The 23,229-nt window shown below is 37.1% G+C and overlaps 1 protein-coding gene across 7 annotated transcripts in view; it reads right to left on the bottom strand.

Annotated features, from left to right (window-relative positions):
* Positions 1-23,229, bottom strand: part of YAF2 (YY1 associated factor 2) — a 90,795-nt gene that overhangs the window by 66,922 nt on the left and 644 nt on the right. For 4 of the 7 annotated variants that reach the window (XM_011936095.1, XM_011936093.1, XM_011936096.1 and 1 more), the window contains exon 2: positions 23,076-23,201. The exons of 1 other annotated variant lie outside the window; for it this stretch is intronic. In XM_011936095.1, the coding sequence (XP_011791485.1) occupies positions 23,076-23,201 (126 nt within the window). Of the gene's footprint in view, positions 1-20,948; positions 21,309-22,891; positions 22,980-23,075; positions 23,202-23,229 lie in introns of those variants that run through there. 2 more of the 7 variants (XM_011936099.1, XM_011936098.1) reach the window with 2 other exon arrangements.

The raw sequence follows: 23,229 nt of genomic DNA, 5'->3' as shown, positions 1-23,229 counted from the left end.
GGGCGCCTGTAGTCCCAGCTACTTGGGAGGCTGAGGCAGGAGAATGGCGTGAACCCGGGAGGCGGAGCTTGCAGTGAGCTGAGATCCGGTCACTGCACTCCAGCCTGGGCGGCAGAGCGAGACTCCGTCTCAAAAAATAAAAAAAAAAAAAAAGTCTTTAACCATGTATCACCTATTAACACACCAACCACAAACACATAAACGTATGCCAATCATTGATATTAATAATGTTAATTTTAAATACTTGTACAAAATAAATATAGCAAATTTTTAAAGAAACTTTTAAAATAATTGCCTAAAAATGGCCGTCATTGAAATAAAACTATTTCTATTCAAAAGAAAAAAATCCCTCCAAAAGAAGTTTCTTCAAGCTCATATGAAGATATTATATTACCTTTAACTGAATACATATTAATCAATATATATTCATCGTATTCATTTTAATGTGCCACAGCAGTGATGACTTCTAACACTAGTAACTACACTAGCAGGTACTAGCTACAGATACATTTTAATACCCTTTACCATCATGCTTCTAAATAATCACCTCCTTCCTTCAAGAAACTGATGATTTCATGATTCTTCATTCTATGGAAACAAAGAAAGTGTATAGCTTTTCCTTTAAGAATAGTCTGGTAACTAACTGACCACTGAATAAACGAAAGAAAACAAAAACAAAAAAAAGGGATAAAACGGTCTGTAAAATCATTCTACAAAATCAAATTCAAAATGTAATTCTAAAGAAAATCTTATATTTCAATCCTGTTATGAGGTCATATTTGTATTTGTTAGGGTTGACAACACACCTGTCAAGATTGTCAAGATCTGTGCTAGATTCTTACTTAAATTTAAGATACAAATTGCCTTGGGTAAATGCAAGCATTTTTCTATAAATTTGAATTAAATATAACAGTAATAAATTCATTCACTTTTAAATGACCCATTCAAACAGGGGTACTACACAGACCTCCATTTCTAATTGGAATAAATATCAGAAAAGGGTCATCTAAGTAACTTTTCTAGTTTACTAGACTCCTAGTCACTGGAGTAAGTACATAGCACAAAGGTCTTACATGTTTATAGTGATAAAACAGATCAAGGAGCAATAATGCAAATATTTTATTCTAATGGTATAAGCTAATATAAAAGATGTCATTAAGAGGCTTGGCACTGTGGCTCACGCCTGTAATCCCAGCACTCTGGGAGTCCAAGGCGGGCCTTTCTCTCACTGTCCAGATATCTTGCTTTGGGGCGAACAAGTTGTCACATTCTGAGCCTATAGAAAAGACAAGCCCACATAGCAATAAACTGATGTCTTTGGCCAACAGCCAGATGCCTGAGGCCTGACAACAGACCTGTGAGTTAATGTGGAAGCAGGTGTTCTAAGGTCTCCTGACAACCACATGAGTGAGCTTGCAAATGGATCCTTCCTCAGTTGAGCCCTAAGATGACTGTAGGCTTCTGAGAGAAAAGGTGGGAAAAAGAACAAAATTCTATTATATTATTTAAATTAATCTGACCAGATTTTGAAGCCTTATATTACTTTTCAAGTCAATTCTTAATTGCCATCTCTAAAGTGAATAATTTCTGTATAAAACTGATTTTGTAAAACAATGACAAATTTTTCTAACATCACAAATTTCAATTGTCTCAAGCCAACTTGAGTGGCTCCAAATGTCTCATTTTCCTTCCTTAGGAAAAGTCATCCTTCTTTATTTCCATTGAATAAATAACTTTTTAAAATAGAAATTCCTCTTTTACATTTCAACATATTCATGCAAATCATTCTGCTTTAATAATTTCATTATCATTTTAAAAGTACATATAAAACCATAAGTACTGAAATGCCATACCTTAAAAAGTCTTCATTGTGTGTATATTAATGACCTTTTTATGGAAACATAAAAGTATTAGTAACAGTAAGGAACAAACTCATTCTCTTTTATCTAATCTCAAAATATTAATGCCCAATTATCTTTCACCTAATTAGAATAGCCCAACTAGTCTTTCTATTTACACATTACTGCAGGCTGCCAGTCCATTCTCCTTACAGAAGCCACAGAGCACTTCTACACTTAAATTCATTAAATGGCTTCTCGTTACATTTCCAATAAAATCTCAATGTCACATTATTTATGACTAAATTGTGATCTGGCATTTTACTCACTTGTTCACCTTCATCTGATGCCACTCACCCTCTGCCTTACTATCACTAGTCTCCGCTCAATGTAAAACAAACCAACCAAAGGGCTTCCAACTTGCTGTTAACCATAACTCTTTCACAAATACCTCCTCTTATCCCTTTTTATGAGATAGGGTTTGGCTTTTGCCCAGGCTGGAGTGCAGTGGCACAATCTCAGCTCACTGCAACCTCCCCTTCTTGGGCTCAAGCCATTCTCCTAACTCAGCCTTCCAAGTAGCTGGGAAACCAGGCGCATGCTACCATGCCCGGCTAATTTTTGTACTTTTTATAGAGACAGGGTTTTGCCACATTGCCCAGGCTGGTCTCGAACTCCTGAGCTCAAGTGATCCAATGGCCTCAGCCTCCCAAAGTGCTGGGATTACAGGTGTGAGCCGCCATGCCCAGCCTCCTCTTATCCATCTGCTTTCTGATTAAATGCCACCCATTCACAGAAGCCTCTCCTCTTCACCTATTTCAAGTAATTCCTGTCATTGCCACAGTTTGCAATGATTTTTTCTTTTTGTATTTTTTGTTTGCAACTTAAATTCCATGAGGGCTGGCCAGGCACAGTGGCTCACGCCTGTAATTCCAGCACTTTGGGAGGTTGAGGCGGGTGGATCACTTGAGGTCAAGAGTTCGAGACTAGCCTGGCCAACATGGTAAAACCCCTTCTCTACTAAAAATACAAAAATTAACCAGGTGTGGTGGCTGGCGCCTGCAGTCCCAGCTACTCAGGAAGCTGAGGCAGGAGAATCGTTTGAACCTGGGAGACAGAGGTTGCAGTGAGCTGAGATGGCACCAATGCACTGCAGCCTGGGCAACAGAGCATGACTCCTCCATCTTAAATAAATAAATTAAATTAATAAATTAAATTAATAAATAAACAAATTTCATGAGGGTAAGGATGTGTCTTGTTCTCTTTTGTAACTCCATTACCTGGCCCAACACCTGCCTCAAAATAGCATTTTAATGTTTAATGGTTAATTAAAATATTTGTGAAATTCAAAAGTCACTACTCACTGATTTTTAGTTCTAGAGACTTTCTAGATTCTATAGACTCTACAATAAGAAAGAGTATTCCTTTCTTATTCTGCCTATGTTCTAAATAACTTTGCTATTCAGCACTCCTAAAACCTGAATCTTTAGGCATTGTAAATCATATGAAATCCACTGTAGGCTGGGTGCAATGGCTAACACCTGTAATTTCAGCATTTTGGGAGGCTGAGGTGGGAGGATCCCAAGAGCCTAGGAGTTCGAGACCAGCCTAGGCAACATAGTGAGACCTCATATATATATAAAATTGAAAGAAAAAAAAGAAAAAAAAAAATCCAGTGTACTTCACAGATAGCTGTTACTTTATAGAAAAATGAAGTTTTAAAAGAAGTTCTATGATTTGCTTGGCTAACCAATCATTAAAGAGTGCTATGATTCATTCCTCCTAAAAACAGAAAATGAAGGTTTCTTGAAACCACACATATTCCCTCGCAATTAAGTATGCAATCTCCCAGGAGTTTTCAAAGCTACCATACAGTGGCCGGGCGCAGTGGCTCACACCGGTAATCCTAGCACTTTGGGAGGCTGAGGCGGGCGGATCACCTGAGGTCAGGAGTTCAAGACAGTCTGGCCAACATGGTGAAACCCTGTCTCTACTAAAAACACCAAAAAAAAATTAGCCAGGCATGGTGGTGCCTGTAGTCCTAACTACTTGGGAGGCTGAAGCAGGAGAATCACTTGAAACCAGGAGGCAGACGTTGCAGTGAGGCGAGATCGTGCCACTGCACTCCAGCAGCCTAGGCAACAGAGCGAGATTCCCTCTCAAAAAATAAATAAAGTTACTGTACATTTACTTACCACTTAAATTCCTGACACCAAGAAGGACCCAAAGTTTTGGGATTTTTGTTGTTAATTCTATCACATATTGTAGCTATAATCTAAAGTCATCGTTAGAAGCATAGACTTAAAGATAGATATTACTAGATAATTATATCCTTGGGAAACAAAGTTATTACTAACATAATTTTACTCATCTTCCTATCTACCAATATTAAACTGCTTTATTTAGCTTATAAATATAAATCAGAATTATTGTAACATGAAAAGCTGAGGACAAGCACTATGCAGAATTATTATCTTGTTACAACTTAAAAATACAAATCTAAATGCCAGACTTACTAAAACAAATATTACATGGAACTTGAGAGAAAAATTAAGATTCTGTCTGATGAAAGTAAAAGCCATTGGACATGGCTGAACACACCCCCCTCTTTTTGAAAATATCCTCTTCCTTCTGTTTCTGTATTGTTACACTCTCCCGGGTTTCTTACTCCCTATTGATTTTCTTTTCCTTCTCCATTTCTTTCTTCTTCTTTGTGGGATGCTCTTCTCCTATCACTGTAAAAAAATAAAGATGTTCCTCAAAAGTCTCTCCTAGGTCTCTTTTCTCATGGTATGCAATCTATTCCCTCCCTCATCTGTCTTATCCGCTCCTACAGCTTCAACTCAAATCATGTGTACTAATGACTATCAAATATGTATTTACAGCCCTTTCCACCTTCCTAAGCCTTACCCAACATATCCAAACTGCTTCACAGATCTTCCCTCTCAGATTTTCCCCAGGCACCCCAAATTCAACAAATCTATAGGTAAACTATTACCTTCCCCTAAACCTGTCTTCCTATTTGCTATCTCAGTGAGAACACACACCACTCACTCAACTGCTTAAGCCAGAATCCTGAGATTCATCCTTGATACCTCCCCTTCACTACAACCCAACTTCCTCCCTCCCACAACCATATCCAATCAACCATCAAGTCCTACAGATCTCTCCTAAACACATCTATACATTCATTTCTCTCTCCTATCTGGCATCCCCCTTGTTCAGGACATTAGTGCCTCTTGCCTAGACTATCAAAATGGCTGCCACTAAATGGTTTCTCTGCCTCTAGTTAAGATTCAGAAAGTAAGCAAGCATGACACAAGAGAGAATAAAATCTATCGGCTGTGGTTTCCATCATGCATTATATTGATGGTAAAAGAAAACATTTTTAAAACTCTGATAATTGAACATGCAGGTAGCTTAGACCGACGTAAGTTCTTCTATCCAGTAAAATGGGTATAATTAAACATATTCCAACTAACTCACAAAAATATGAAATTACATAAATATTCCTTAAAAAAACAAGAAGTGGAAAGCAGTTTAAAGCACCAACAGAATCAGATATATAATAAAGGGCCTTTTGCAGTTCATTTAAATATTATCAGTACCTACACAAGGCATTGTGATAGGCATTGAGAATTTTTTAAATATTATTACAATTATCCTTATTATTAACTAAGAAATGTGCTAAATTCATTTCATCACTTATATTTAATTACGACCAAAAAACCACATGAATATGAATGTCAAGGAGGGAATTTAAACTGAAATGTGATAATGGACCAATGGTATGGCCCTCAGGAAGGAAAGAAACAAACACAAAATATTTTCAATACACTGTGTAAATACATCATCACTTTTAGCATAGAATGCTTTAAGAGTAATTGAGAGGACATTCATTCTGACCTAGAGACAAGGGAATGCTTAGCCTTCAGAGATGAAGCCTGAATGATCATAAAGACCATGAAATTGTGGAGGATGGGGAAGTGGAGGGCCGAAGAAACAGCATAATACATAAAAGGGCACAGTGGCCTAAAACAAACCACGACCATGCTCAGACAATCCCAACCTTGAAAACAGATGTATTATTTAACTATAGAAAACAGTAAAAAAATCTGCTTTCACCTGCTTAATTCTTAAGTCTATATATACTGCTTACCCCTATTACACTACCAAAGTACTTTCTAGACGTTAAAACTTACTGGTGAGGTCCAAATTTTTATGTGACAGTCTACATCAGGCCACTAGGAAACACACACACACACACACACACACACACACACATTGATGATTATCGATCTCATCAAGTCTTAGGTATTTCACAGTATTTCAGATTACTGCAGTTATAAAGCTGGGTGCACACAATTACCAACCACAGTGATATGCATTTATACATTTCCTTTTTTGACTTATGAATATGGTTTGCCTGCTTTTAACTGTTCTATCTGCATGACTGTTAGTATACCTGAGTATCTATGCTTGCAAAAATGTTATTGCCTATTTTACTGCGTAAAATGGCCTATGAATTGTTCTGTTTTTATCTGTTTCTCAAATAAATCCCCTTTTTAAAATCTATGTGTCTTTTAAAAAATGTATTATTTTTTCTAGAATACATTTTTGGGATTTTGACCTTTTAGGATTGTGATTTGGGGGATTTTAGACTTTAAGGATGTTGATTTTTCAGGATTTCAACATTTGAGATTATGGCATTCAGGACCATATCTTTTGGGATTATGGTTGTCTCCCAAAATAATCTTATTAAATGTTATCAAAATGTATTATTTGACAGCATTATGAATTTAACAAATGTTTCATCTGTAAGTTATAGTGCTCATTACTAATTTAATCAGTCGATTATGCAGCTCTGAGCCTTACTAATTTTGGTCCTTAAACAGAACAAATGTGTCTAAGAAGATGAGTAGGGGGAGAAAAGGAAAGATATAGGGAAGGAAGGAAAGAGAAAGGGCTTTCAAGAAAGAAAGCTTCAAATCTCTCCTGCCACCCTACAAAACTCACTAATAGCTCTTCTTTTTGAAATGTGACGGTAGGTAGTCCAGTCACAATTAACCTAGCCTGAGATGAACAGAATTTGAGTGGTAAAACAGGGCAGTGATTTTCCACAAAAAATGTTTTGCAAAACACATAAAATAAAAATTAAGAGAAATCCTAATAAAATATATAATAGTATAAATGATCTGGATGAAGTGAAGTGGGCAACCACAGAGCCCCACTTGCTTGCTCCCACTGAGCCAATTCCATGAAACCATAGGGATCCAGTCAACACAATTTGAAACCACTGGGCCCTCCTGAGGGAAAGTCAGGTCTCTTCTACCCCAAAAAGCTTGTTACTTGATTCTAACAGGCAAACCTCTCTCCTCTTTACCCTCTTATTTCCTGAAGCCTGCTCTTTCACAGGAGGCTTCCCAAACATGTCCTTCGATGAGCTGGTTGAAGGAATGTACAGCTGTGTACGGATATTGGGAGCAGCGGTAAGAGATAGGAGGTATAACAGAGAAAGCATTTTTGGATATGAGAGTTCATTAAGCTCATTCAGAGAAGTATCTGCTAAACAGAAAAAGGGACCACAGATATAGACACAGAGAGATGCCCACATACCCACATTCCTGTACACATATGCATGCCAGGCACATACCTATACATACAACCCTGTCTGCACACACACATGCACACACAAAAACGTGAGGGAAAAGCTCTTTGGAAAAAGCAGCTCTAAGTGGGATGAAAACCTCAGACCCCTGTCCACCTCATTATCTTATCTGGAAAAAAGAGAGCAGTGTTTCTCAAACTTTAATATGCATATAAATAACCTAAAGATCCTATTAAAGTGCAGGTCCTGATTCAGTAAGTCCTCAGTGAGGCCTGAGATTGTACGTTTCTAACAAGTTCCCAGGTGATGCTAACGCCACTGGTCTATGGACCACACTTTGATAGCAAACTCCTACATAACAGCACATCTCCACATAATCTATATTAAAATTGAAAAACAAAGTTCCCTGGTAAAAATAAGACTCAGAAATGCTCAATTAAATAAGACAAAACAAACTGGAGCCTTCTCAGAGACTGGAGGACTTCTCAGAGACTTAGAGGACCAAGATGAGGTGAGAATGGTCATGAGAGGGCCCTAAAATGGTAAAAAGTCTACTTTTTTCCCATTCTTCCAACGAGAGATACCTCAAGTTTCACTTTTAAATGCTAATATCTATGCAAAACTACAGAGTGGAAACACAACATTTTAGAAGTAGCTAACTTCTGACTGGAATGATAATATGAAGATAATCATTACTATCTTCTTCCTTATATTTCCTTAAATCTTTAATGTATACATAATACTTCAATAATCATGAGAAAAAGAATTATTATCTTAAGGAAAAAATAAAATTCCATCCCCCTCACAACCCAGATTCTTTACATTAGCATTTAGAAAAATTACTTTATTCAGACTTAAATAAAACATAAAAGATATTCTAGTAAAGGAAGAACTGTTGGTGAAGTAAATAAAAAATGAAGCAATCATAACATTTTAGAAGGTAGGCTAGAAATAAATATTAGTGCAGAGACTTTGGGCTCTAGGGGGACAAAAGATAAATAGCAAAAATGGATGGAACAAAGAAGAAAGAAGCCCAAAACCACTTTGCCTACTCCACGAATGCACCAAGAGCTTTACCTGTTGAGCAACTACCTCCCTGGCATAAAAATCATCTACTTGCTCGGGAGGCTGAGGCAGGAGAATGGCGTAAACCCGGGAGGCGGAGCTTGCAGTGAGCTGAGATCCGGCCACTGCACTCCAGCCTGGGCGACAGAGCCAGACTCCGTCTCAAAAAAAAAAAAAAAAAAATCATCTACTTGCTGCCATTCTGGGTTGACTGTCCCTAGTATATTCTATAAAAGTAAAGTATACTGTTGTGCAAAGGAACCCTAATCAGACTATAACACATGTAAAGATGAAATGGTTTAATTCATATGTCTAAAAATTGTCAGGGAGCTATACAAACTTTACATCATACATACACACACACCCAGTCATTCACACATTCACATATAATCAAAGTGATTATATTACTATCAGTGATTCTTAATATTTGTATCACAAATAAAAGAGAGAAATATACTTACTGGTATTTCTCCTGAGAAACACTATGGTATCAAAGAAGTGAGGATATACAACAAAATAAAAGTTGTTATAAAAGACATAAAAATTAAGTTTGTTAACATCTGTACTTCAAAAATATTAGTAAATATAGGAAAAAAGTCATTTTATTCTTTATTCACCATACAATTAGCCTAGATTTTTAACATTTAGTGGTTGTTTTTAAGTTCTTACATTATTTATAAGTAGTAGGTCTAATGTTAGAAACTGTCAAGAGGTATACCACCAGATTTAGGTATAGGGAAAAGAAGAAGAAGAAATCCTTAAGAAATTACTTGCTAGCAAATTTAATTAAATGCTACCACAGCAAGCTTATAAAAAGGGACTGGAGGCCGGGCATGGTGGCTCACATCTGTAATCTCAATACTTTGGGAGGCTGAGGCAGGAGGGGTGCTTGAGGCAAAGTTTGAGACCAGGCTGGGCAACATAGCAACACCTCATCTCTACAAAAAATTTTAAAATAACCTGGGTGTGATGGAGCACGCCTGTAGTCCTAGCTACTTGGGAGGCTGAGGCTTGAGCCCAGGAGTTTGAAGTTACAGTAAGCTATGATCGTACCACTACACTCTGGCCTGGGTGACAGAGCAAGACTCTGTCTCTTAAAAAAAATTTTTTTAAGGGACTGGAAATTCAGATTTCTAAATCTCACACTGATCAACTATTGACCCAAGTCACAATACTTCTGGCCTGTTTTCTTATCTATCAAGAGGATATGAGGCTAGAGCCATGAGTTCCAACAAATAGAAAAGACCTCAACCAGCAGATTGCTAAATATTATGTTAGTTCCCCAAGTTCCCCAATTAAGAATCCTCCAAATTTAGCTGAAAATCCCGACAAGAAGGTTTTGAAAACAATAGCAGTCTCAGTCCATTTCAAAAGTTTAATACAAGCCTCTCTACTACAAATCTCTCAAGATCTTCCCTCTGAAGATGCGGTTATCCGTCTATCATTAAGGTTTCAAGTAATAAAAACTTCTCTGGCTCAGGATGTGACTAAATATTCCAGAAACACTTCAAAGGTTCCTTTTAGCTCTAAACTGCTCAGTAATTCTGTAATTTCCCACAATAAACAATATTACAGAATGAAGTACACACACAATCTTTTAAAACATGATTATAAATCACAGCTCATGTAACAAAAGGTACAGTTTTAACAACCATGAAAGCCAATAAACAAAAAACTGTAGGTGTTCAACAAATATTTGTTAAATAAATAATTATTCTAAGCTATAAAGATTTAAGGAAAACATACCTTAAAGGAAAAAAGACTAAGGTTTCACCAAATCCTTGAATGAAAACTTGATATTCCACAGAATGATAATCTTTCTACCAAGTATGTTGGCCCTACATCTAATCTTGAAGGAAAGAGAAATAAGCAAAGAAACCTTTCATTCAACTAGTATAGTTTTATAAACCTCTTTATTAAAGACAAAGGAGTGAAAAGATCAACCAGTAATCATACAACCCAAGCTTCAATCTAGGCTCTAACATTAATTCGCTGACTAGTGGACCATCTTCCTCACCAGCCATACAGCGGACGGTTTGATGAGCAAATAGAAGGATATAGAAGAAAGCGCTCTCAATACAGTAAAGCACTTCACAAGTGTGCTTACATAAAAGGGCACGATCGTTAAATTTATATATATTCAATACTTGAAAAATCATCACAGGAATCATCTATATTGTAAATAAAATAATTTTATACTAGGGTTACATTATTAAGTTTAATATATGTTTCATAAGTTATTTTATTGGTTATATTGGCAATGATCGCCAGCATATTTTTTTTTCTTTCAAAAGCATTGTTGAGAAGATTAAATGGTTTTAATTCTCATTGTTGAGAAGATTAAATGGTAAAGCCATTATCACAGTGGCTGACACACAGTAAGTGCTCAGTAAATAGTGGCCATTACTGTTAAAGAATAAATGGTGGCTTGTAATTTATTGCTGCCAAATTCTTTTTTTTTTTTTTTTGTTACCGTTGGTAGTTTCTGGTGTTGGAAACTCAGTAAAAGCTGTGTCTTTCATTATCTGTCACTTGTGCAGTGCTTTACTGTGCTCAGAATGTTTTCCTATATACACTTTAATTTGCTCATCAAACAACCCTATGCAACTGGTGAGGAAGGTAAAATCCAGTCACAGAATTAATATTAAAGCCTAGATTGAAACCCGAGTTGTCTGACAGAGGTTCATAAAACTATCATAGTTGGGTGAAAGGTTTCTTTGCTTATTCCTCTTTCCTTCAAAGTTACATATAGAGCCAGCATACTATGTAGGAAGTTTCAGTCTACTGAAATTTTACGTCAATTATGTAACTATCATCTTAAAAACAGCAATTTCTTTTAAAAAAAAATACACACACACACACACACACACACACAAATGAATAGATAAAGAAAAGGCTTTACCCAGCAATGAAATGCCAGCTGTTTCAAAGAACATAATTTGGCTGAAATTTCTTAGGGGAGACAGTAATCAAACTGGAAATTGGCCACGATGTTAAAGCACATTTTACCAAAAGTGCTTTATTTATATTTATTTATTTGTACAGATGGGGTCTCGCTATGTTGCCCAGGCTAGTCTTGAACTCCTAGGCTCAAGTAATCCTCCTGCCTCAGCCTGCGAAAGTGCTGGGATTACAGGTGTGAGCCACCTCACCCCACCAAAAGTGCTTTATTAATAATGGCCACATGCGGCCATAAAAAAGGATGAGTTCATGTCCTTTACAGGGACATGGATGAAACTGGAAACCATCATTCTCAGCAAATTGACACAGAAACAGAAAACCAAACACCAAATGTTCTTATTCATAAGTGGGAGTTGAACAATGAGAACACATGGACACAGGGAGGGGAACATCACACGCTGGGGCCTGTCGGGGAGTGGGGGGGTAAGGGGAGGCAGAGCATCAGGACAAATACCTAATGCATGCAAGGCTTAAAACCTAAATGATGGGTTGATAGGTGCAGCAAACTACCACAGCACATGTATATCTATGTAACAAACCTGCACTTTCTGCACATGTATCCCAGATGTTAAAGTAAAATAAATAATAGCCACAACAATAACTGATTTCATATAAGCACAGACTTCTCCAAAAACTAGAACTATGTTGGAAAATCCATTCTCAACTCCTTGCATTTACTCACTAGCAAATATTACCTATCTTCTGTGCTAGAATTCAAACCCTTAAAGGCTAGAATTGGGTTTCATCCACAATTCTGTAATCCTAGCATAATTCATTGCATATTTTCCCAGTAAGCATGCATTTATATTTTAGTTTCTGATAGGCCCTTGATGTCTACCTTAACTACCTTAACTTTAAAAATCACTCAAAAGAAAACTAACAATTTAGGTGAAGAATACAATATATTTATTTTATTATACTTTAGTTTTGGGATACATATGCAGAACCTGTAGGTCTGTTACACAGGTATACATGTGCCACAGTGGTTTGCTGCACTCATCAACCTGTCATCTACATTAGGTAATTCTCCTAATGCTATCCCTCCTCTAGTCCCCCACCCCAGTACAGGCCCCAGTGTGTGATGTTCCCCTCCCTGTGTCCGTGTGTTCTCATTGTTCAACTCCTACTTATGAGTGAGAATATCTGGTGTTTGGTTTTCTGATCCTGTGTTAGTTTGCTGAGAATGATGGTTTCCAGTTTCACCTATGTCCCTGCAAAGGACATGAACTCATCATTTTTATGGCTGCATAGTAGTCCATGGTGTAAATATGCCACATTTTCTTTATCCAGTCTATCATTGATGGGCATTTGGGTTGGTTCCAAGTCTTTGCTTTTGTGAACAGTGCTGCAATAAACATACGTGTGCATGTGTCTTTACAGTAGAATGATTTATAATTCTGGGTCAAATGGTATTTCTGGTTCTAGATCCCTGAGGAATCACCACACTGTCTTCCACAATGGTTGAACTAATTTACACTCCCACCAACAGTGTAAAAGCGTTCCTTTTTCTCCACATCCTCTCCAGCATCTGTTGTTTCCAGACTTTTTAATGATTGCCATTCTAACTGGCATAAGATAGTATCTCATCGTAGTTTGATGTGCATTTCTCTAATGACTAGTGATGAGTTTTCATGTTTGCTGGCCACATAAATGTCTTCTTTTGAGAAGTGTCTGTTTATATCCTTTGCCCACTTTTTGATGGGGTTTTTTTCCTCATAAATTTGTTTAAGTTCTTTGTATATTCTGGATATCAGATGGACAGATGGCAAAAAATTTTCTCCAATTCTATAGGTTGCCTGTTCACTCTGATGATAGTTTATTTTGCTGTGCAGAAGCTGTTTAGTTCAATAAGATCTCATCTGTCAATTTTGGCTTTTATTGCTGTTACCTTTGGTGTTTTAGTCACACAGTCTTTGCCCATGTCTATGTCCTCAATGATATTGCCTAGTTTTCTTCTAGGGTTTTTATGGTTTTAGGTCTTATGTTTAAGTCTTTAACCCATCTTGAGTTAATTTTGTCTAAGGTGTAAGGAAGAGATCCAGTTTCAGTTTTCTGCATATGGCTAGCCAGTTACCCAACACCATTTATTAAAGAGGGAATCCTTTCCCCAGTGTTTGTTTTTGTCAGGTTTGTCAAAGATCAGATGGTTGTAGATGCGTGGCGTTATTTCTGAGGCCTCTGTTCTGTTCCATCGGTCTGTATCTCTGTTTTGGTATCAGTATCATGCTGTTTTGGTTACTGTAGCCTTGTAGTATAGTTTGAAGTCAGGTAGCATGATGGCTCCAGCTTTGATTTTTGTTTTGTTTTTCCATAGGATTGTCTTGGGTATACAGGCTCTTTTTTGGTTCCATATGAAATTTAAATTAGTTTTTTTAATTCTGTGAAGAAAGTCAATGGTAGCTTGATGGGGATGGCATTGAATCTATAAATTACTTTGGGGAGTATGGCCATTTTTACAATATTGATTCTTCCTATCTATGAGCATGGTATGTTTTTCCATTTGTTTGTGTCCTCTTTTATTTCCTTGAGCAGTGGTTTGTAGTTCTCCTTGAAGAGGTTCTTCACATCCCTTGTAAGTTGTATTCCTAGATATTTTATTCTCCTTGTAGCAACGGAATATACAATATATTTCTTAATATGCTGTACACTTTCACGACTTCATTAGTTTTAGTCAAGAAATACTTCATTTTTAGCTATATTATATAAACTTCAACAATCTGAAAAATAAGACCTAATAAGTGGCCACAAATGAGATCATAATAATAATACACAACTTGCCAAAGCTGTTCCTTAAAAATGGTAAGGTGTTCATGTACAATATCAGCCTTGAAATAATGCTAAAAAACAGTTGGGTGCAGTGGCTCATGCCTGTAATCCCAACATTTTGGAGACCAAGGTGAGAGTATTACTTTGGCCCAGGAGTTCGAAACCAGACTGGGCAACATAGGGAGATATCCCCTTTACCAATAATTTAAAAATTAACCAGACATAGTGGCACACTCCTACAGTCCCAGCTACTTGGGAGGCTAAGGTGGGGGGACCACTTGAACCAGGGAGTTGAGACTGCACTAAGCTATATCCACACCACTGCACTCCACCCTGGGCAATAGAGTGAAACCCTGTCTCAGAAAATAAATAAATAAATAAATGATTTATACCTACAACTTAGAGACAAAAAAGTTTGATAACATTTTTACAAACATAATGTTCAAAATTATTGGAAAAGCAGTATCAGGGGTCATAGCAATAGTCAAATTTGCATAAACATTAATTGAAAACATTCAAATATCTACAATACTTTAGGTATTTTATTAGCTTCTAGGAATACCAAAGTGAGTAAGACGGTCTCTGCCCTGTAAGGCAGGTAAGTGTCTAGACAATTGTACTACAATATAGTGATTCGCCAGGAATAATTACATATACATACAGCCATGCATCATTTAATGACAGGGATATGTTCTGAAAAATGCATCATTAGGTGATTTCATCGTGGGAACATCACAGAATGTACTTATACAAACCCAGATGGTACAGCCTACTACATACCTAGGCTATATGGTAGAGCCTATTGCTCTGAGGCTACAAACCTGTACAGGATGTTACTATACTGAATGCTGCAGGTAATTGTAACACCATGGCAAATATTTGTAGTTAAACATAGAAAAAGTAGAGTAAAAATATAGTATTATAATTTTATGGGACTGTATACGTGGTCCCCCACTGACCAAAATGTCATTAAGGGTGCATGACTGACTCTACTACATAGAATCAGTATGATACTAAGGGGTGGAGGGATAGTAATCCTAGAGGGCCTCTTTGAAAAGTACCATATGGTGGCTCACGCCTGTAATCACAGCACTTTGGGAGGCTGAGGCAGGCAGATCACGAGGTCAGGAGATGGTGACCATCCTGGCCAACATGGTGAAACCCTGTCTCTACTAAAAATACAAAAATTAGCTGGGTATGGTTGCGCACGCCTGTAATCCCAGCTACTCAGGAGGCTGAGGCAGGAGAATCGCTTGAATCTGGGAGGCAGAGATTGCAGTGAGCCAAGATCGTGCCATTGCACTCCAGCCTGGCGACAGAGCGAGACTCTGTCTCCAAAAAAAAAGAAAAAGAAAAAGAAAAAGAAAAGTACCATATGATAAAAATAATTCAGTGCTGACACAACACAGGATTGGGATAAGCAGCAGGAAATGAAGCTAGGAAGGTAGTTTAGGGATAGATTATTATTATAGCCTTGAACACTATACTCAGGATTTCAGCTTTTATTCAGCAGCCACTAATAGGACTCAATTGTTTTTTAATATACAGGGACCAACATAATCAGATAGGTTTCAAAGAAGACAATGAAGATGTTAGTAGCATTCCAAAGGAGAGACCAATTTGTCCAATAGTTCATGAGAGAAGTGATATGGGCTTCTGAACTGTAACTACATAAACTGGAAAAAGGATAGATTTAAGAGAAAAATCCAGAGAAAGGACAAGAAGGATGACCACAAATTAGAATCAAAGTTGAGACAATGATGGTTTCCAGCTGAGGTTCCAGAAAGGAGTTCATGCCACATACAAAGTAAAGAATATACAGATGCCAGGTTTGGGGAGGCAGAAATGGGTTTCAGAAATATACATAGAAATCTATGAAAAAGGAGTGTTAGAGACATCAAGGAAGGAGAGTTTCAATTAAAAAAGGGCCAACAACATCAAATACTTTGGAGGAGACATCAAAAGATGAGTGAGATTGGCCACTGAGTTAAACAACTAGGATACTAGTTGTCAGGCCTCACACTGTAAAGGAAATAAAAAGAACACTTACTGAAGTAAATCCATTGCATGTAGAAACCCAAGCCAATAAACTTTAGACCAGCAGTTAACAAACTTTTTGGTCTTAGGATCATTTACACTTTTAAAATTTAAGAGTTTTTTTTTGTTTTTTGTTTTTCTTAATATGGGTCATATATTAATGTTTACTATATTAGAAATAAAAACTGATAAAAATCTAAATATATAAGTTCATTTAAAAAATAAACACATCACATATTAAATGACATATTATTATTTTAAAAACTTATTATTTTCCAAAACAAAGATATTTTGTATGAAGAGTGGCACTGTATATTTTCGCAAACCTCTAACATCTGGCTTAGTAGAAGACATCTGGATTGTCACATCTGTCTCGGCATTCAATTTGTTGCAATACGCTGTTTTATTGCAAAAATATTAAGAAAATCTGCCCTCTCACAGATATATAGTTGAAAAGAGATAAGTAGCTTAATAGCATTTTTTGATAATTACAGCGGTTATTCTTTGATACTACATAAAAACACAGTTGTTTCTCAAAGGTTAGTGCAATGTGAAATCTGAAACCACATCAATGAATTTTATAGTGTTCCCTTAAAATCTGTTGGTGTTTTGTACTTCGAATGGATTACCCCTTACAGTTTTATAAAACCAAACATTGGTAACTAGGAACCATTTGTTTGCTGAGTTATGCGTATTTTCCAAATGCTGACAGATTTCATGGTAAAATGTCAAAAATTACATTCATTGATATCACCACTAATCTTCTCATAAAAGTCTTTATACACAGAAACTCTAAAGCTCATTGTTGCTACAAATTTTCAAAAATTCTAATTTTCACTTGAGTGATTATCACTGGCAACATATACTCTCAAATGTTTTCCTTGAAGTGATATATTTCTTGAATATATTCACTTTCAAGAAAATATATGCTAAATATCCAAGTCTGAATAACTACGGTATTTCAGGTAGTCTTTCAAGTAAAAATGATGTTATATGACAAAAAGACTAGTTCTGCTTGCAAGACAAACTACACACATGCTTTCCCTTAACTGCTATACTTTAGTATACAGTGTAAGTGCTTTATGTGTAGTTCCCATTTTGTCAGACAAAATATTTTTTAAAATATGAGATGTAATAAAATTAGTAAATTTTACTGCTTCAAGGATATTCTTAATTCAAACTGGCATTATTCTTACTGCATTCATGTACATGGTGGTGAATATTACAATGAAGATAGCAATTTGGTGCCACTGCTTTGATTCATGCTAAAGTGCTGGCAGTTTTACCCACCATTGCCTCTGCACCATCACACTGAAAAAAGCAAATAACATCTTCATATTATTATAAAAACAGTGTGAACCTCATAGAAAGGTTCAACTAAAAAGATATCAGGGACTCTCAGTGTCCCTCAGACTATACTTTGAAAACCACTCTGATATCCGGACTATACAAACACTAATCACTTGTAAAATTTACCCACATACAATTAACCAGTGTGAGTCCTCTAAGACAGTGGACAAAAAACAAACAAGTAAGAAACCTCCTAGAATAAGGAGTCTCTGAACAACTAAATGGTTGCTAGAAAGGCTCCTCAGATAGACAGGAGGGGGCTCAGGAACCCTGCATTTGTTTAAAAAGGACTTATGTGGATGGTCCTCAATTTTTTTCTCCCATTCCTACACAAAAGGTCTAGGAGAATCAGTGCCAAACCTCAAATTTGAAGATAGAAAGCAAGTATGACAAGAAAACAACGATGCTAAAAAGATTTCTACCAGATGATAGTTGGTTTAAGCTTCTTTCAGAATGTGAATTTTATAGTTTGCTTTTAACAGAAGCTGAAATAACTCATTCTTTTTACCTAACCATGATACTGATAATACTGTGTTCAGTTATAAACAATATATATTTTTAATGAAAAAGTTCCACCTCTTCAGCCTACACTTAAAGGAAAGATCTACTAACACTAAACCTCACATATAGAGCTTGGTACAGTTAAAGTGGTTCTGATTTGCAAAACCGTAAAATTTTAAAGAAACAAAAAAATCCATTCTGCTCACCACAGTATGTCTAGTATCCAACTCAGCCCTTAAATAAGATGCTCAATAAACATTTGCAGAATGCTGAATATTGAAATGGTTGATATGAAATATGAACCCAGGTTACCAAACTCACACTAGAATAACACCTAGTTATTATGTGAAATCTTTTCTTTCACAAAAAGAAAAGATTTTTTTTCTACTCTTTCTACTATGTGAAATCTTTTTCATAGCTCTCTAAAATAACACCTATGAGAAACCTAAAGGATTGTTACAATATCCTCTTAAGAAAATGTAACATTACCTGTTACATTTGAAAGCCTGGTATGAACCATTTAGACCACAGTTTAAAACCCAAACCAATAATTCTATCATTTTCATTTCTAAATATTTGCTACCTGAATTAAGCAAAGTAACCATCCACTCCTAGGTGAAGTAGCAATAAGACACCAGTCTTAATTTCATCATCACACATTGATTATCACCCTCATACAGACTATCCTTAATATTTAATATTTCATTTTCTCTGATGATTCAGAATGTTTTTTGTTCTTGAGACAGGGTCTCACTCTGTTGCCCAGGCTGGAATGCAGTGGTATGACCACAGCTCAGTGCAACCTCAAACTCTGGGGCTCAAGGGATCCTCCCACTTCAGCCTCCTAAGTAGCTGGGACCACAGGCGTGCACCACCACACCCAGATAATTTTTTTTATTTGTAGTAGAGACAAGATCTCACTGTGTTGCCCAGGTTGGTCTCAAACTCCTGGCCTCAAGAAATCCTCCTGTCTCAGCCTCCCAAAGTGCTGGGCTTACACATGTGGGCCACTAGGCCCAGTCAAGAATGATCCTTAATTTCCTAAAGTTTCTTGCATTTATATTTGGGACATTTCTTGCCTTATAAGAAACTTCAGATAGGCTGGGCATGGTGTCTCACTCCTGTAATCCCAGCACTTCGGGAGGATAAGGCAGATGGATCACCTGAGGTCAGGAGTTTGAGACTACCCTGGCCAGCATAGTGAAACCCCATCTCTACCACAAATACAAAAATTAGCCTGGCGTAGTGGCGGGCACCTGTAATCCCAGCTACCACAGAGGCTGAGGCATGCGAACTGCTTGAACCTGGGAGGCAGAGGTTGCAGTGAGTCACACCACTGTACTCCAGCCTGGACGACAGAGCAAGATTCTGTCTCAAATTCTGCGCCCCCCCCCAAAAAAAAGAAAGAAAGAAAAGAAACTTCAGATATAAACACTGTGCAGCATCTTGAAAATAATTTGTCACCGTGGAATTTTTTTCCTTCTAAAAATTTTCCTGTCAGTTTGACATTTACTACTGTTTCTCTCACAAAAGCACAATGTAAAAAATTTTGGAGTGAGGGACCTGTTGGATATAATGTTCACTATTTGGATAAAGGGTACACTAGAAGCCCAATTCCCTGACTCTGCAATATACCCAGTAACAAACATGCACATGTACCCCAAAATATAAAATAAAATTAAAAGTTGAGGAACTGAAGCTACAACAAATTGTTTTATTTTGAAATACATGCCATGAATGTAACTTCATTCTATAGAAACACATAACCTACCATGGATATAGCGAAAAGAAATGGGCTTCTGTTGCAATATAAAGAATTTGAACTTAATATTCCTTAAAGGAAAAATAATATTGTCAATAAAAACTTTAAAGGGACCAGAATGGTGGCTCACTCCTATAATCCCAGTTCTTTGGGAGGCCAACATGGGAGGATCACTCGAGCTCAGGAGTTTGAGACTAGCCTAGGCAACACAGAGAGATCCCCCATCTCTACAAAAAATAAGAAAATTAGCCACATGTGATGGCGTGCATCTGTAGTTCCAGCTACTTGGGAGGCTGAGGTGAGAGGATCCCTTGAACCTGGGAGTTCGAGGCTGCACTGAGCCTGGATGATGCCACTGCAACCCAGCCTGGGCAACAGAATGAGATCTTATCTCAAAAAAGAAAAAAGAAAGAAAAAAAAAAAGACTTTAAAGGTAGAACAAGGACTCAAAATCTTCTCCGCAGGTTTAAAAAGAAAAAAGTTTTTCAAATGTCTAAAATGGCTTAGACTTGGCCTAACATTTGGCAATGAGGCAGAATCAGTTCAAAGGTCAGTCTGACCCAGAGGATTCAAATCCCATTCATGGGTCACACAAACAAAACATTAGCAAACTGCATCCTTCTGCTCTGCAGCTATCCAGTCCCAGCTTTAGTACTTGCCAACCTTACTCTGGAAATTACCCTAACTGTTAATTAATATGTCAATTATGGAGAATTATTCCTTCCAACTACTGAAACTTTTGCTTCTCAACAGCATTCTGCAGTCCTTTAATTTTGTCTTTCTAACATTACCAGAGAGGAAAAATATTAATATTCTGTGGTGCAATCAATATCTTCTCTATTAACAATACCCTGTTCCACACTGTTCTAGACAAACATGGATTCTACCCTGAATTTCAGAAACCACTAGGAAAATAACAGATAACAGAGAAATTAGAGCTCTTAGGTTTAACTTAGAGCCAAAATCAAAAGAGAAGAGACAATTCAGAGAGAGGAAGGCAGAAGCTGAGAGGGTCGTAGTGTAGAACACTTACTTTCAGGAACACAGTGTCCCTTAGATTTCTGGTGAGTTGCCCAGAGCCTCTTCAGTTTCAATCCAAATGACAATGCTTCTCTGAGTCCTCCTCAAGTAATGTTTCCACCACTAAAAATTGGATCTACAAGAGCTCGGATGTACCGGTTAAAAAAAAAAAAAATGTCAGGGGCCCCCAGGTGGGCCTCAAGCCTCTTTTAAACTAGGCCCACTTCTCTGTCCTGGGCCAACTCCCCTGTGTACTATATTCCTTCTTCTTCCAGGTGCCAGGTATTCAGCCTGTTTCTTCTCTTCTGAGCTGCCACCACCTACTCTATTTCTCAGGGTTCCTCTAACCCCAAGACTGGCTGTGGAGTAGGACACCAGCTTCCCCCCTTCCTTGCTGTCCCTGCAAATAAACATATAGGCTCTTCTAGTTTCAGTATTTTTCTAATAGCTACAAGAAAATAGAGAGGGAACAACAAAAAGCAATAATATATAGTACCAGAGATCAAGATTATAATAATTGTCTCCACTTTAATGTTCCTGCCCCAAAAAAACAAATTTTCTAAATATTGCTTACTGAGCATTTTAAAAAGCACAAAGTACTAACACGGATATACAAATACACTCGAAACCAACTCCAACCTTACACAGCCATTAAGATACTCTGCTTTTCAAAATACTTAAATCACAATTCACGGGTCCAAAAATAGTAACCACAATCATTTTAGCAAATACTTTTTTTCTTTTTGGAATGTTCTGTTGTAATCCCTTAAATTTAGCGTTATGTCTAAAAGTTGGCTTTCTGAGCATAAAAAATGTTCAAAATATTTTATCCACTGTAAATGAGAATTAATAAATGGGTCCAAAATTAGTAACCACAATCATTTTAGTATATACGTTTTTCTTTTTGGAATGTTTTGTTGTAATCCCTTAAATTTAGACTATGTTTGAAAGTTTGCTTTTTGAATATGAAAAATGAACAAAATATTTTATCCATTGTGGGAATATACAAAAAGCATATAATATTTACAAAAAACAACCATGTCCAAACCAGCGAGCTTCACTGAGAAAATTTTCAAATAAGTTATTGTCAACCATTCCTGTCTCTACATTTCAAACTTAATAAAATTCTGTAAAGTGTTTTTAAAAAAAATCAAGATCTCATTTTTTAGAAATCTAACGTCTACTGAATATTTGCATATGTCAATATTATATATGCCCTCTTTTTTAAAGCAACAGTAAGACAGATTAGTATGCTTATTGTTATAGTTTAGTTTCTAATGAACTTTGTAACATCAAAATATATATCTTCTCTACATACTAAGTAATAAATCACAGGATTATATTTAATTCAAAGGGTACCTTCCTATAAAAATCAAGGAGCTCGATAACGAAGTGCTGACAGATTAAGAATGCCAGACTGAATTTCCTGGATGATTTTCTTTATCCAGTTAATTCAAAGTCGTTTTTTAAAAGACAGAGTTATTATACTGCAAGCTTACAATAAATAAAGTCTGAAAATAGGCAGAGATCTTTTCATCTCATTTGTCTAAGAGACTGCCATTTAATCAAACTAAAGATATGCAGGTACTTTCGGTAAAAATCTGTTCCTGTGACTGGGCTCATCTCCAACTACTTATTTATAAAATATTACAGAACTGGAATAAAAACACTAAATAAAACCTTGATCTGACCCTTCCAGAAGTCCATATAGAAAAGAAGTTTAATATATTGTGTATTCTGCAATCAGATACTTTTCTTTTTTTAGGAACGAAATTAAATTACATCCTTTGCTCCTAAAGAGGATTTTATGGGTTTTCCTTGATCCCTACACACTAACACAACAATGCAGCCAACATTTTTATACCCAGAGTGGGGAGAGGGACATTACACCCGGCGATACGAATTAAATCGCAGTAGCTAATGCCTCCCATAAATAATTTATTCTCTCTTGGAAGCAAAAAACCGTACAGCCTCTTCAACTACCCCTCACCGCAAACCATCGCCTGGGTTGCGATCAATGTGACCCAGTTCCTATCGCCACAGTCACCTCCGTCTCGCCTCCTCCCGCCGGGTCCGCGAATGTCATGGGAGGGGGCGGTAGCCGCAGGGACGTCCCCTGGTCGTCACCCCACCGGCTGGCGGCGCGCGGGGCAGGCCTGGGACTCACCGGGTGGAGGTGCCCTTCCGCACATCGCACATCATGCACTTGAAGGCCTCGGCACTGTTCCGGAAGGTGCAGACGCTACAGTCCCAGTAACCCTCATCCGAGGACGGCTTCGGCTGCCGCTTCGGCCTGCAGGACACAACCCGGACACGACGCG

The sequence above is a fragment of the Colobus angolensis genome, unplaced genomic scaffold, assembly GCF_000951035.1.
Source record: "Colobus angolensis palliatus isolate OR3802 unplaced genomic scaffold, Cang.pa_1.0 Scaffold150, whole genome shotgun sequence".
Taxonomy (NCBI): domain Eukaryota; kingdom Metazoa; phylum Chordata; class Mammalia; order Primates; family Cercopithecidae; genus Colobus; species Colobus angolensis.
Note: the sequence above shows the minus strand (reverse complement) of the source record. Positions and strands in the feature narration are given on the sequence as shown.